Below are 16,858 nucleotides of genomic sequence, written 5' to 3'. Positions count from 1 at the left end.
CACGTCGCAGCCCAGAAATTGTGCTAGAGCACCGGGAGATGAATCGGGGGAGTGAGACCCCAAAAATTGAGGAGCACCACAGTTTGGCCAATGGGAATTGGTTATTAGAACCCATAGTGTAAGTTGGCCAATGAATTGGCAGGGAAAGACCCCGGGTAGTGTAAAGTGTGTTAAAATCATTTAGAGGATAGTTAGGATGAAGGATCTCCTCACACCATCTGCATCCACTCACCTGAGGTGACAGGTACTCCACACCATGCCATGTTTTGATTATTTTTTATGATGCAAATGTTTGGATTGTGAGACGCATCATGACGTGGGTGTGACATTGTGCGTAATTCCATCTCTCCCTCCTTATGAGGATTGATGATGAATTGGTGATGGCAAATTTTGAAGTAACGGGATTGTGGAGACGAATTTGGTATAAGGGAAATATGGGGAAGACGTGACAGTAGTGACGAATTTGTAAATGTGTAGATTTTTGTACATATGGGGTGGGAACAAGGGTAGGGTAGGTGACAGGGGGGTGACGTACGGTAGGGACGAGCTTTCTCACTTCGGCCTCCGTACGCATTTCACCTTGCATTGCCTTATTGACGTGTACCCTTGTGACCTTACCCCTCGCTCAATTGTCTTTCTTTTGTCTCCCACATGACCTGTGCGCCATTGGGTGCCGATGGGAGCGTGCGTGAGGTGGCCATTGTGCGCCCGAGATTCCCAGAACCAGCATGCATTGCGTTGATGTACCACTTTATGGACCGCTGTTCTGCGGCCAAGTACCACTTGATGGACCCCAGGTTCTGGGGCAGGGCACCTCTGTTGGAAACCGGCCATAGTGGCCAGGGAATCTTGCTTGCGGACCTCGGTAAGGTGGCACCTATGCCAAGGAGGCGGACCACCCTTAGTTGGCCCCTGAGGCCCTAAATAAAAATGGACACAAGTTGTGCTTTTTATTATGTCCAAATAGGCCGCATGAAGCCTGAAGACGTCGGGAAGAACATCGGCCCAGCAGAGAAAGAGAAGACCACCACCAGTTGTTTTGTTGTGTTTATTATGAACCATGGTAACCGCACCGGATGGTGTTTTTGGGTGCTTTGTGGTGTTTGGGTGCTTTTGGGTGCTTTGGTGGTATTGGTACTGGTGCATCGATGCAATGCGTGCTGTCTCCTCCCTCCCAACAGGAATTTCTTTTTCTTGTTCCCTAAAAAGAAAAAAAAAAAAAAAAAAAAGAGAAAAACACAGGTCCTGGGTTGCGTTGTAAATAAGAAATCACGTCATTGTAAATAATGCTCCCCACCGTAAATGTATAGTTTGAGAATAATCCCGTAATTCGGTTAGCTGTGGGCTTGAGTCTGTTAGACAGGATGCAATGCAATAGGGGGACATACTTATTTGTGTTTGAAAATTGTCACACTCAGGGTCAGGTTAATTGTAGAGGGAATTACACCTACATGTCACACTCAGTTAAGTCTAGTAGGCCCGAGGACGTGCCTGAAGAAAGGAGGGTGCAGTGTAACGATTTTGAGAAGTGTAACGGGTTTTGAGAAGTGTAACGGGTTTTGAGAAGTGTAACGGGTTTTGAGGAGTGTAACAATTTTGGAGGAAGGGTAACGGATGTGAAGAGTATGGTTTTGGTATGGTAACATCCTGGTAATGTAAATAATGGTCGCAGCCGTCCTCCTAATTAATTTCATAGAACATACACGCAGGTCACGATATATCTTTTAAATAGTGTATTTCCTTATTCCATGTAGGCTAAGTATGTGTTTTCCACTAGATTGACTTTGCATTGTATCAAACAAAATAAGCGTAGGCCCTTCCAATTTCCCCAAAACCTCCCTTCCAATTGCCTTCCGCATTTTGGCTGGTTTTCTTCAAACCACCATTGGCCACGAGGTAAGGTTGGAGAAGAAAGGCGTGTCTCCACCTCGTCAGAAGAGGGCAGGAGTGAACCGGCCCTAACAGCCAATCAACACCGCGGTGAGTGACCCGGTAGGCGTGCCCTCGGAGCCGGCGGCTTAATTCCGCCGGAGGTGATAAAAGCGACTGCAGGGGACTGCTTTACGAGTCGAGATGAGAGATGACTGGAGAGAGGCCTTGAGAGATACGCTGGGGGATGACCTGGAAGAGGAGCGCAATCCACCGCAAGCCCTACCTACCTACCTACCTGCCTGCCTGCAATACCCCCCTGTCGTTGGAGAGACGCGCTGAACGGAGGGAGACGGCTCCACCCCAGGAAGAGGAGCAGGTGTGCCGAGCCAGCGCGTGACGGCCGCGGATACGCGACGGAGGTTTTCCCGCCAAAACCGCGAGGGGTGCTGCGGCCTCCGACCTTGCCTTCCTCCACGCGTCCACCTCAGCTATTCCTTCCTGCAATATCCACCGTGTGAGTGTGAACGTCCTGTCCTACTCGTTTGTCTTGGGGATTAAGTAAATGAAATAGAATAAGTTAACAATGCACTGTGTGACTGCTCTTTTCCATCTATTGCTGTAAATAATATTGGTCGCTCTAAAATATTGCTTGTGTGTGTATAATAAATCTGTTCTTCCTCCGTATTCTTCTTCTTCTTTTTCATTCTCTTGCGATCGCTTTAGAGATTTCCCGATTGAATATCCGTGGGGCGATCTGGTCAACGTCGGGTGAAATCGGGTTTTAATCGGGGAGTAACTGTTCGGACGCGGTTAAATACACCACCGCTCGGTCCATATAACATCTAAAAGCCGCGTCTGTAACAATATATATATATATATATATATATATATATATATATATATATATATATATATATATATATACATACATACATACTGTTACGTGGTCCTCCCGGTGACTACCTGGTCTCGGTGACCCCCGGACCATGAGAGGAACTCCGCCAGAAAGATTTATTATGTATGCGCTTTCGTAACGCAATCAATATGAATTCCAACCAAGAAAAAACCCCACACCAAGGATCCGGAATAATCAAGGATATATTCCCCGAGCAATCAACCATCAACAATCAGCAATCAATAGTACAAAGATGTAAACTCATCTTCATTAACTCTAAGATGGCCATCTTATACATTCCTCACGTGAGCCCCACTCCCGACTCCCTCCGTGGTCAATGTCTCTCACAATGTCTCCGTACTCCTGTAGTTCGATCTCCGCACGTGGGCGGTTGAACGGACCCTTCCTGACGTGCTTTCACCGGGCACGTCCCGTACCGGGAACAACGGCTGCAGCGCGCACCTCCTGGCCAAGCAAAGCGGGTAATGTAAAGCAGGCAAAGCAACACGCGGCTTGCCCAGCGCGCGCGGCCCAAGGTGCGACCCGTACGCGGCCTTGTAGACGGCGAGGCGAACTGTGCCAGCTGCTTGGTTCCGTGCACGAACCCACAGTGACTTGACGTGTCAAAGGGTAGTTACACGTCCCGGTAACTCCTCTCGCCAGACGGGCTTTGAAACGCCGATTCTCTTACGTTGCTCAATCGATACCGCTCGCGTCCGAGCTTGGCGAGGAAGAAGAAGAATCGTCCCGTCTCCAGGACCTCGTGTCTTTTCTTCTTCCGTTTCCGGTCTCCTTTTCCTCAGAAGGGCTCCTGACCCTTTAATCACAACAACCTTTAATCGACGACACATTGATAAGCAAAGCCCTGAATAGTAATTCACATACATTCACATAAATATGTAACCGGACGATTCACATAAATATGTTACATAAATATGTAATCCCCCCCTTCAAGAAAGAAAGTTTGAACCCAGCGAAAACTTTCTTTGCCGGCCAACTTGGATAAACAAACCAGATAACTCACCCCCCCCCCTCCCCCCAAATCATCCGTTCCCCCCGGGCACAGTCATCACTTAAAAATAAAGCAACAAAATTTCACACCATCCCCTCGATTAATTCCCTCTGGACCAATCGTCAACCACTTCTAGTTTCTCTTGAATGACAGTTAAGAGGTGGTGACCCAAAGCCCCCAAATTTAAACCTCTCTCTAGCACTTTTTCGGGAGGCCCAGCGGAGTATTCCTACATGGACGCCTTAAGGAATGTGGAGTTCACGGTTAGTCCGGGGAGGAAAGTTCATTACATGGACGCCTTTAAGAATGTGGAGTTCACGGTTAGTCCGTGCAGGAAAGTTCACTACCTGGACGCCTTTAAGAACGTGGCGTTCACGGTTAGTCCGTGTAGGAGCCTCGGCTCGGCGGCTCCCCCGTATATAGTGCTTCAACTTCTCCAGACTCCTAACAGTTACGGTGGGACCCCTTGTCCCAGCCGTTACCTGACTGGCGGTCTCCTTCTCGGCCAGTGCTCTGACCTTCATTCTTTCGGGAGGTGCCGTAACTCTGGGAGCCTCCATAGTAATATCGGCTGCTGCCAACCCCAAAACTCCTGCCAAGTGGTCCTCTTCTGTAGGCCTCTCAACGCCGACGAAATGCCTTCCCTACTGTTATGGTCCGACCCTCCAAATCCTTACCATTCCAATTCTTCTCTGCCTCTCTGGCGTCTCTTGTGCTTGCAAACGTGACAAAGCCGAACCCTCTTGACCGTTGCGTTTCCCTGTCTTTTACCACCCGCACTTCCACCAGCGGCCCATATCTGTTGAAGACAGAGGTCAGAACTTCTTCCTCTGTGTTGAAGTTCAGTCCCCCTACAAATAACTTGGAACTTTTGTCGCCATCCCGAGCTGGTGGGGTGTTATTTTCCCTGCTGTGCTCTTTACCAACCCTCGGGTTACCATAAATTTGCCCCCCGGCCAAATCATTCCCAATAATCACAGATATTCCCTCTACAGGAAACGTGGCTTGTAAACCGACGGTGACCGGTCCTGACACCAAATCGGATTCCAAATGGATGACATGAAGTGGGGCACTAACACAGCCACCGATCCCTTGTAACCGAACACTATCACCAGTTGCGGTACTCTTTGACAATGGCAAAATGCCTTCAAGCATTAAGGATTGATGGGCTCCTGTGTCCCTCAAAACCCTAACCGGTCTTGGGTTAGTCAAGTCTCCCTTGAGTGAGACCAACCCCTCATAAATAAATGGTTGGTAACTCTTCTGTGGGCGATTTCTTACGCTTGCCATCGCATTCGGAGTGGTAATAGTCGGACTCCGCTCTGGGTCTTCCCTTTTCATGAGGTAACAACTGGACATCAAGTGTCCAGGTTTCTTGCAAAAAGCGCAAGTAGGCCCGGAGGAAAAACTCGTGGTCTGCCTCGGGCCCCCCGAAAAATAAGTTTGTCTTGGGCCCGCAGCCCTCTGATTTCGAACAGGTGGGGTATCCGCGTTGTCCCCATAATCCTCTCGAGGCCGCCGCCATGTATTGTCGTTCTCGGCACCTGCTGTTCCCCACCTCCCCTGCGGAGATCTAGGCAAGGAGTTAGGTTCGTGGACCCCTATCCGGTGTGTTAAGGCATAATCATCTGCCATGGTGGCTGCGTCCCACAACTTCGGTACTTTCTTTTCCTGCAGGTACACTTTGATGTCCTCGTGGACACACTGTTGAAACTCCTCCACCAGCATCAGGTCACGCAATGCTTCGAAGTCGTTCCCGACTCCTTTTGACTCACACCACCGATCAAACATGTTTTCTTTCACTCTGGCAAACTCCACATGGGTCTCACTCTCCCTCTTCCTGGCATTCCTGAATTTTTGCCGGTAAGCTTCCGGAACCAACTAATAGGCTTTGAGGATGTGCTTCTTCAATACCTCATAATCTGCACATTGGTCCATTGGTAGCGCCGAATAAATCTCTTGAGCTTTACCCACCAGCACACTTTGCACTAGTATGGTCCAGGCCTCCTCCGGCCAGTTTAACTGTCGAGCCACTTTCTCAAAGTGTGGAAAAAATTTAGCGACTTCCTTTTCACTGAAGGGTGGAACCAGCCTCACATGTCTGCCCACATCCCAGGTGTTCTGGCTAGGTGTCGACCCCGTCAGCAAGGGTGGTCCCTCTCCCCGTTCTCTCATTAACTCCAGCTCCTTGAATTTAATTTCTTGCTGAAGCTCCATGTCACGTTCCTTTAATTCCCTTTCCGCTTTTCTCTCCTCTGTTTCGAGTTCCCTTGCAGCTCTCCTCTCCTCTGCTTCTGCTTTCCTTTCCTCTGTTTTCATCCTTTCTAACCTTTCCTGGAGTTCTCGTTCCACTCTCCTTTCTTCTTCTGCTCTTTTCTTTTCTGCTTTCCTTTCTTCTTCTGCTAACCTTTCCTGGAGTTCTCGTTCCACTCTCCTTTCCTCTGCTTGTTTCTCTTCTCTCCTCTCTTCTGCTTTCCTTTCTTCTTCTTTTAACCTTTCCTGGAGTTCTCGTTCCACTCTCCTTTCCTCTGCTTGTTTCTCTTCTCTCCTCTCTTCTGCTTTCCTTTCTTCTTCTGCTCTTTCCTTTTCTGCTTTCCTTTCTTCTTCTGCTCTTTCCTTTTCTGCTTTCCTTTCTTCTTCTTTGATCCGTTCCTGGCTCCGTAATTGCAACTCCAGTTTCCGGAGCTCAACGTCTTCTGGTTCTTCAGGTAGCCACTGCCAGGCTAACTCGTCCCATGTTCCTAATCCCACCATAGACTGTATCACCGTGGTCTGCAACTCTGCCTTCCTCAAATTAGTTCGGACCTCCAAGTTAAAATGTTTGGCCAATTTCAAGAGGTCCGACTTTAGTAACGCTCGGAACTGTGCCTCACTCGGGGTTACCGCAAAGTTCTGTGCCACAAACGCCATGGTGCCTATCGTTAACACCTGTTAACCTTCACCCAAGACTTTACCCCACTTTCCCCAAAAATTTACCAATTAATACTTAATTAATAAATTTTAATTAATAAAAATATTATTTTCTTATTTTATACAATTTTAGATCCCGGACGAGCCCCCAATTCTGTTACGTGGTCCTCCCGGTGACTACCTGGTCTCGGTGACCCCCGGACCGTGAGAGGAACTCCGCCAGAAAGATTTATTATGTATGCGCTTTCGTAACGCAATCAATATGAATTCCAACCAAGAAAAAACCCCACACCAAGGATCCGGAATAATCAAGGATATATTCCCCGAGCAATCAACCATCAACAATCAGCAATCAATAGTACAAAGATGTAAACTCATCTTCATTAACTCTAAGATGGCCATCTTATACATTCCTCACGTGAGCCCCACTCCCGACTCCCTCCGTGGTCAATGTCTCTCACAATGTCTCCGTACTCCTGTAGTTCGATCTCCGCACGTGGGCGGTTGAACGGACCCTTCCTGACGTGCTTTCACCGGGCACGTCCCGTACCGGGAACAACGGCTGCAGCGCGCACCTCCTGGCCAAGCAAAGCGGGTAATGTAAAGCAGGCAAAGCAACACGCGGCTTGCCCAGCGCGCGCGGCCCAAGGTGCGACCCGTACGCGGCCTTGTAGACGGCGAGGCGAACTGTGCCAGCTGCTTGGTTCCGTGCACGAACCCACAGTGACTTGACGTGTCAAAGGGTAGTTACACGTCCCGGTAACTCCTCTCGCCAGACGGGCTTTGAAACGCCGATTCTCTTACGTTGCTCAATCGATACCGCTCGCGTCCGAGCTTGGCGAGGAAGAAGAAGAATCGTCCCGTCTCCAGGACCTCGTGTCTTTTCTTCTTCCGTTTCCGGTCTCCTTTTCCTCAGAAGGGCTCCTGACCCTTTAATCACAACAACCTTTAATCGACTACACATTGCTAAGCAAACCCTGAATAGTAATTCACATACATTCACATAAATATGTAACAATACATACATACATACATACATACATACATACATACATACATACATAGAGTCAAGGCTCATGGAAGAGCGACCACAATGAACGGATCAGGATGCAACAGAACAATATCATGAGAGGGGAGGGGGGGGGGTGGAGTGGGGTTACCAACAGCAGCGTTAAAGGATATAATGGAGGGAGACTTGGATTGGACAAGTAAGCGAAGTAGGAAGAAAAGTGGGGTTGACATGACACCATGAAGGTATCGGTTTTATTTACCACTGAGGTTCAAATGAGAAGATGGTAAACCAGATAGCTATCTCAGATCACGTTTACTAACCATGCAGCATTATCTAATTTGCAAAGTCATTCAATCAAGTAATTAATTTTCACTCACAAGGGTCTAATAGCTTGTAGACCAGAAATTCCGAAATGGGATGTCGAACCATGAGCCAAGGCCTTGTTGGCAGCGTCATCATACACAATGGATAAACGAACCGTTGATTGGTTTTCACCTTGCTGGATCATTGGAGAATTATGTGGTCCTAAGGAATTGTAAGTGCAGCATACATATTAATCATAATATCCAATATTGAATTAATTAATAGTTTGTCTCTGGAAAACAGTCACGTGATGAAATGGTTACACTCCGCTTGTCTGAACGAGACAAAACATTTGTTTGCATTCAATTCACAGGTTACCCGGTGAATGTCACCTGCAACATCTTCATCAACAGCTTCGGATCAATCACCGAGACAACCATGGTGAGTCTCTTGGTGTTTCTAGCATAAAGAAAAACCGAATACAACTCCAATGACAAAGGTGGTAAATGTTATCGCACAGATTTCTACATATTACATCATCATGTACTTCTCAATTCTTCCCACTCTTGTTTTTTTCACTCACTTTTCAGAAAATTCATGAAGACTTCAAACCAAATATTTGTCCAGCGGGTTACCTTTTTGGCTGGTTCTAAGGTCCATGTGTGTTCACTAATGTTTCACTGAAGTTCTGTGCGATTTGTTTTTTGGTGCGATTGAACTATTATGGGCTAACAGAATAATTTAGACTCTTTGGTGGAATGTGCTCTGACCTGTTTAACAAGGGTTCGAATCTTGACCCCGCTACAATCTGTCATCCAGGTGTTTCACATGCAGGTGAGGCATCGATATGTGCTGAAGGATGTTAAACTGGAGGACCTCTGTCTGCCAGCATTGGTTGTTGGTGTACTTTAACCATCACCCCCCCCCCCCCCCCCCCGGGTATCTTTTGCTGAGAGTAAGCGAGTTATTACCGGCACCATGAACAAATTTCATTCCGCACTGCCTGACTGCTGGGAAAGCAACTGCAAACAACACAGCATAACCAAACTACCGAGTATAACCAACCCACAACCCACAAACTAGCATGACACGACCGCTCAGCATCACCAGTCTGCCCAAGTGACTCCAAGGTTAGACATGACCAAACCACCCAGCATCACCAACCCACACGGCATCACCAACGCACACGGCATCACCAACACACCCGGCATCACCAACACACCCGGCATCACCAACACACCCGGCATCACCAACCCACACGGCATCACCAACACACACGGCATCACCAACACACCCGGCATCACCAACACACCCGGCATCACCAACACACCCGGCATCACCAACACACACGGCATCACCAACACACCCGGCATCACCAACACACCCGGCATCACCAACACACCCGGCAACACCAACACACCCGGCATCACCAACACACACGGCATCACCAACACACACGGCATCACCAACACACACGGCATCACCAACACACCCGGCATCACCAACACACACGGCATCACCAACCCACCCGGCATCACCAACACACCCGGCATCACCAACACACCCGGCATCACCAACACACCCGGCATCACCAACACACCCGGCATCACCAACACACCCGGCATCACCAACACACCCGGCATCACCAACACACCCGGCATCACCAACACACCCGGCATCACCAACACACACGGCATCACCAACACACCCGGCATCACCAACACACCCGGCATCACCAACACACCCGGCATCACCAACACTCCCGGCATCACCAACACACCCGGCATCACCAACACACCCGGCATCACCAACACACACGGCATCACCCACCCACACGGCATCACCAACACACACGGCATCACCAACACACCCGGCATCACCAACACACACGGCTCACCAACACACACGGCATCACCAACACACCCGGCATCACCAACACACCAGGCATCACCAACACACACGGCATCACCCACAGACACGGCATCACCAACACACCCGGCATCACCCACCCACACGGCATCACCAACACACACGGCATCACCCACAGACACGGCATCACCAACACACACGGCATCACCCACCCACACGGCATCACCAACACACACGGCATCACCAACACACCCGGCATCACTAACACACCCGGCATCACCAACACACACGGCATCACCAACCCACACGGCATCACCAACCCACACGGCATCACCAACCCACACGGCATCACCAACCCACACGGCATCACCAACACACCCGGCATCAACACACCCGGCATCACCAACACACCCGGCATCACCAACACACCCGGCATCACCAACACACCCGGCATCACCAACACACACGGCATCACCAACACACACGGCATCACCAACACACCCGGCATCACCAACACACCCGGCATCACCAACACACCCGACATCAACACACCCGGCATCACCAACACACCCGGCATCACCAACACACACGGCATCACCAACACACACGGCATCACCAACACACACGGCATCACCAACCCACACGGCATCAAAAACCCATACGGCATCACCAACCCACACGGCATCACCAACCCATATGGCATCACCAAGCCACCTGGCATCACCAACCCACATGGAATCACCAACCCACCCGGCATCACCAACCCACATGGCATCACCAACCCACATGGCATCACCAACCCACATGGCATCACCAACCCACATGGCATCACCAACCCACATGGCATCACCAACCCACACGGCATCACCAACCCACATGGCATCCAAAACCCACATGGCATCACCAACCCACATGGCATCACCAAACCACATGGCATCACCAACCCACATGGCATCAACAACCCACATGGCATCACCAACCCACCGACTTCACCAACCCACATGGCATCACCAACCCACATGGCATCACCAACCCACATGGCATCACCAACCCACATGGCATCACCAACCCACCCGACTTCACCAACCTACCTGGCATCACCAACTCACCCGGCATCACCAACCCACCCGGCATCACCAACCCACATGAAACACCAACCCACATTGCATCACCAACCCACATTGCATCACAAACCCACATGGCATCACCAACCCACATGGCATCACCAATCCACCTGGCATCACAAACCGAATTGGCATCACCAACCCACATGGCATCACCAACCCACACTGCATCACCAACCAACCTGGCGTCACAAACCGACCTGGCATCACCACGCACCGCCGCTCTGCCAAAGGGCATGGTACAATGTTGATGATGATCTGATGATATTAAACATAGTCACAGTTGCTTATTCAGTTATTTAACCATAAAGATAATTTCTAAACTGTTTGCAGTCCAGCAGGGAAGCCTGGTGTTGGCTTCATGGTTAAGGTGGCTGTCGAAAGATCTTAGGGTCTTGAGTTTCAGCCACTCTCATGCCCTTAAATAACACCAGGTGGGTTGATTCAGCCAGTAATCCTTCCAAGGTCGACAAAATGAGTACCAGCTTCCTGGAAACAGGGACACAGCATCAATGGCACAGTCATGCTCCCAGCAATGATGCAACCAGCAATGATGCAGCTAGCAGCCACCACAGGCTGCATACAAGATGATAGAAGTAGAGACAATACCCCTGGCGCTCACCTGGTAGAATAAACAGTATACTGCACTGACTAAAGGTATTTTAAACCAATTTCAATGGTTGCTAGAAGACAGAGCAGCATGTAGAATCATTCTAACATAATCATAAGACTTCAAACAAACAAACAACAAAATACCTATTTTGGGGGGCAAACCCCCTTCCGCCCCCCCCCCCCCCACCCTGTATACCTCCTCAGACCCCAATTTTTCTATAAATGCCTTGAACAAAAATTGGTGCATCACAGATGATGAAGGTTATGGTGACGTTTCATCAGAATTGTGTGTGTAGGTTCTGAGAAAAAAAGCAAATACCTATTTTGGGGGTCAAACCTGGATCCACTTTGACCCCCAGTAGATCCCCTTAGGCCCCGATTTTTTAAAATGCCGTGAACAAACTTTAGTCACAACACAACAAGTATCATTTGTGCCAAATTTGGTCACAATCCCATCAGCGGTTTTGGAGAAGAAGTTTCAAGTGTTAACGGATTGACGACGCGCCATCGCATAAGCTCCCCCTGAACTTCGTTCCAAGTGAGATAAAAATGATAATCTTGCTGTAATTCACTAAATGTCCGTCCGTCCGTTATTCGAAGGTACCGCAAAAACGGCTCAACCGATCGCAACGATATTTTGGGTGGGTATTCCTGGGACCCCTGGGAGTAAAATAGGCTTGATTGTTTTTCCAAGTTTTCCAGTTTTTCCAAACACGATGGAATAATATTTACCGATATGATTTATGAACAGTGATGTGGCTTTTATTGAAATTCGACAAATACTGTGTGTTATACGTACCAGGAGAGAGTAGATCGACTCCTGACGAACTCTTCCTATATAAACGTGCAGCTCCGAAGTAACACGGCAGCGTGTGCAAAGCCACTGAGAAACAGGTGTAGCGGCCGCTTCCATGTTACAGATTCGGCGCACACTCTTCACACATAAACGTGCGACTGAGAAAGACGTGTAGCGGCCGCTTCCGTTTTGCAGAATTCAATCTTTTTTCAAAATGGGCGCCATGTACTGTTTAGATTTTGATGATTTGCGTGTGATATGATTCAACGGATGTTTAAATGAATCGTTTAAAATAAAAAAGCCTTCAATTTCTGATATTTTGCCCTTTCATTTGGGCTTCCCAATTGAAACCCCACCCATAGGGCGGGTACCGTTGCTAGTCTTCTTATTATAATAGAGCAAACGTATATGGTTATGTCGTTATGTTTATATGCGACGGAAACGTCTTCTTCTTCTTCAAAAAAAATTAACACCCTCTTAATTAGCCTAACCCTCTTTATTACGTTTAGACTGCTTAGACCCCTCAGACCTTTGACGACCCTTTAATTTCCCCAAGACCCTTAAGACCACCAAGACCCCTGAATACCCCAAATACCCTTAAAGACCCAAAAGATCCTGAAGACCCCAAAGACCCAAAACACCCCAAAGTCCCAAAATATCCTTGAAGGCCCAGAGGCTCAAAAAGACCCTGAAGACCCAAAAGACCCAAAACACCCCGAAGACCCAAAATACCACGAAGACCCAAAACACCTCGAAGACCCAAAACACCTCAAAGACCCAAAACACCCCAAAGACCCAAAATACCTGCATGACCCAAAAGACCTGGAAGACCCAAAAGACCCCGAAGACCCAAAAGATGCCGAAGACCCAAAAGACCCAGAATACCAAAAATACCCCAAAGACCCAAAACACCCTGAAGACCCAAAACACCCCCAAAATACCCTGAAAGGCCCAGAGGATCCAAAAGACCCTGAAGACCCAAATGGCCCTGAAGACACAAAACACCATGAAGACACAAACGACCCAAAAGATACCGAAATGGTCAAAGATGCCTAACCCTCTGAAAGGACGTAGGTGAGGTGCGCGGAGCGCGCCAAGTCACGCTGGTAATAATAATAGTGGAGACATGGTTGAGGGAGTAATTAATAAATTAGAAGAGCCAGGTAATTGCACCTCCCAGCATGGGTGGGATTTGGCAAAGCACAATTTGATTCTGAGGAAGGTATATGTCAGTTTGAATTGCTACCATGGCAGGTGGGGTGAGATGGGGATGGTGGGGTGGGTGGAGGGAGGGGTGAGACTTGGAGGTAAAAGACATGCATCTTGAAAATTGGGTAAGACGTGACAATTTGAAGTTGAAGGTGCCATTAAACATTTTCTGAGAAATATTACCCTTCAAAATGATGAAGAATTAAATTAATAATCGTACTTATTATATCAAAACTTTGAACAAGAAAGAATTCTCTGCACAGTGACGGAGACAGCAATGTCTATCGAGGCTCTTTGATACCATGTGATATTTCACGTTAAATATTTGAAAGATATTAAACCACAAATTAAACTGCAGAATTCAAGTGTTCTTGTCCCAAGACCTCCTCCCCTCCCATCCGACACACCTCCTACCCTCGGCCTCCCCCATTAATACCATTTCATCATCTTCGCAACTTTGGTGATGGTGGTTAATTACTCGTAGAAAAAGCTTCTGGCCTGAAAAGGCCAATGCATGGCAGATATGAAAACATAAAAACGTTATTTACAGTTCCACAATACCTCGTCTTACCATGATCCTTGGCAAAAGGGCATGGTGGTGAACCCGTGTACCTTTACCGACATGATACACCGTTGTGTTCCTCACCTTGTCCCGCAAGCTTGGTATAAAACATCGACGACCTTCTAAGACCCCACATAATTCTCACACACATGGTCCTCATGACAGTCGACTGGCAATTCAAAGGTTCCTTACTTACATCTCCCAGCACTGTCCTTCATCAACCGTAAAGACTCGAATTTGTAAAAACCGAATCGACCTTGGACTACCTGACTCTTACTGTTAACCAAGGAAGGCAAAACAATAACAAGGTGGTTCCGCTTTGAAGTGACAGCCTTTTGTGATGCACAGTGCATTGTTGACAAGGCAACTTTTTTTTTTGTATACAACATCGAGGCTCGTGTAAGAGCTAACATCAATCACAAAAAGACAAACTGACACATAAAACATAAGATAAAGGGAGTGGGAGACAATATGGGGGGGGGGGGGGGTAGCACACAAGTACAACATTTGAGAGCAGGGACATCGGGAGATCTGTGGGAGGGAGGAGGCACGGGAAGTGGGGGGGGGGGGGGGGGGGGGGGAGAAGTATAAGACACAAGGCCACTGCAAGGGCTTCCAGGAAAGAAGTCGGTATTTCAAAAAAGTGTATCTGGGGTGAATTAAGGGGGGTAGAAAAGATAAAGGTTTTGGATGGGGTAAGATAAGAGATGGTGGTGAACAGCTGTTTTAAAAACCGGGAGGGAGGAGTGGGATTGAAGACAGTGAGGGGGTTTGTTCCAGAGGCGGGAGAAAAGGGGAATGAAGGAGTGAAGGTGAGCAGACAGCCTAGATTTTGGCAGTTTAACCATAAGAGGTTTGCTGGCAGATGTTGTGCGACCTGCAGGAGTATTTGGGGGACAGAGCACAGACAGAGCTGGGGGAGCAAGGCTGGAGAGGAGTCGGTAGAAGACAGAAAGACCACCAACCTGCCTGCGGCGAGTGAGTGAGAGGCCCTCAGAGATAGCTTCATCGCGGGAGATTCCAATGATTCTGAACGCTTTGGTTTCAACAGCGTGAAGATGAGCAAGGTGTGAGGCAGGAGCACCGGCCCATAGGGGAGAGCAGTATTCCATTGAGCTGCGGATGAAAGCCTTGCATGTGGTGAGGAGCTCAGGTGTGCCGAGGAAGGACTTCGCACGACGGAGGATGCCCAGTCGGCGACTGGCTTTGGAGGCCAGCTTGGAAATGTGGTTTTCCCAGGAAAGATCATGGCAGATAGTGAGACCCAAAAGCTTGAGCGACAGAAATTATTGGAGAGGATTGTTTGATTAGAATATTCTAATTGACCAAATCCAAAATGACAGACAAGGCAGTGAAAGGCGATTCTTATTTTGCGTACAAAATGGAGGATCATGGAAGAGCGAGGTGACTCACTGACAGTGGGACGAGTCGTGGACACAAAAACAAAACAAAGGGATGAGATGAGAAGAGATGGAAGGAAATGTACGAACCTGTAAGTAAGAGGATTGGTTTGGGTGAAAGGGTGTTAAATGTAGCCAAAAAGATCACGGGCAGGGATGGAGGATGACCTAATTTAGCGGTGCAATGCCAACCTGTAGACCCCTGATGCAAGAGTGGCATTGATGAAAACACAATGTATTTGTATTGGATTTCAAAATGGAGGTTTCCAAAGACAAATAAATATTACGTCTGATCTCCATCCCCTGACCGCCAACCTTAGGACTATCGACTGAACATTTTCCTACGGCAGCAATGGAATGACCCCCGGCTGGCCTACAACGAGTATCCGGACAACTCTCTGGACCTTGACCCGTCCATGCTGGACTCCATCTGGAAGCCGGACCTCTTTTTTGCCAACGAAAAAGGTGCCAACTTTCACGAGGTGACCACCGACAACAAACTGTTGCGCATCTTCAAGGACGGCAACGTTCTCTACAGCATCAGGTAGGTCAGGCAATGACACCCGAGTCATCTTACCTTTTGCACAACCTGCATGATAACGACAGTCAAGGTTCAGGCACATGACAATGGCCACGCAGTTGCTGACCTTTGAAATAGAAAAGAAATCTTAACTCGCCCAGTCTTTTCCAGGCCAACCTCGACAGCTGAAAAATGGTAATACAACGTTATCTTAAAGCAGCAAATGGCTCCGAATTGTAAATATAAATGATGTCACACTGACAGCCACACCACGATAAAATGATGGCACTGCATTCACTCGCAAATTGGCCTGTTTGGTGTTCCCATCTGAGCACATAGCTCATGTTTGCGGGATTTTTGAGTTTTAGATCTCATGATGTACACTGCATGTGCTGAATTGTCTATTGTGTACACTCATGTCCTTAGAATTAATTTAACAGTACATTGGCGTCTTTCGCAGTACCAACGTCCTTGGTCGACCAACGTCCTTGGTGGACCAAGATCCTGGGTTGACCAACGTCCTTGGTTGATCAACGTTCTCAGTCGACCATCGTCCTCGGTTGACTAACACCCTCAGTTGACCAACGTCCTTGTTTGACCAACGTCCTTGGTTGACCAACATCCTTGGTTCACCAACATCCTTGGTCGAACAACGTCCTTGGTCGACCAACGTCCTTGTTTGACCAACGTCCTTGTTTGACCAGCGTCCATGGTTGACCAACATCCTTGGTTGACCAAAATCCTTGGTTGACCAACGTCCTT

General features: G+C 48.3%; 1 protein-coding gene across 4 annotated transcripts in view; it reads left to right on the top strand.

Annotated features, from left to right (window-relative positions):
- The window catches only part of LOC137437642 (glycine receptor subunit alpha-2-like), a 132,301-nt gene that overhangs the window by 57,994 nt on the left and 57,449 nt on the right, over nucleotides 1–16,858 (top strand). For all 4 annotated transcript variants that reach the window (XM_078766109.1, XM_078766108.1, XM_068132119.2 and 1 more), the window contains 2 exons: nucleotides 8,378–8,445; nucleotides 15,897–16,120. In XM_078766109.1, the coding sequence (XP_078622235.1) occupies nucleotides 8,378–8,445; nucleotides 15,897–16,120 (292 nt within the window). The remainder of the gene's footprint in view (nucleotides 1–8,377; nucleotides 8,446–15,896; nucleotides 16,121–16,858) is intronic.

This window comes from Myxine glutinosa, chromosome 12, assembly GCF_964187855.1.
Source record: "Myxine glutinosa chromosome 12, kmMyxGlut1.1, whole genome shotgun sequence".
NCBI lineage: Eukaryota > Metazoa > Chordata > Myxini > Myxiniformes > Myxinidae > Myxine > Myxine glutinosa.
Note: the sequence above shows the minus strand (reverse complement) of the source record. Positions and strands in the feature narration are given on the sequence as shown.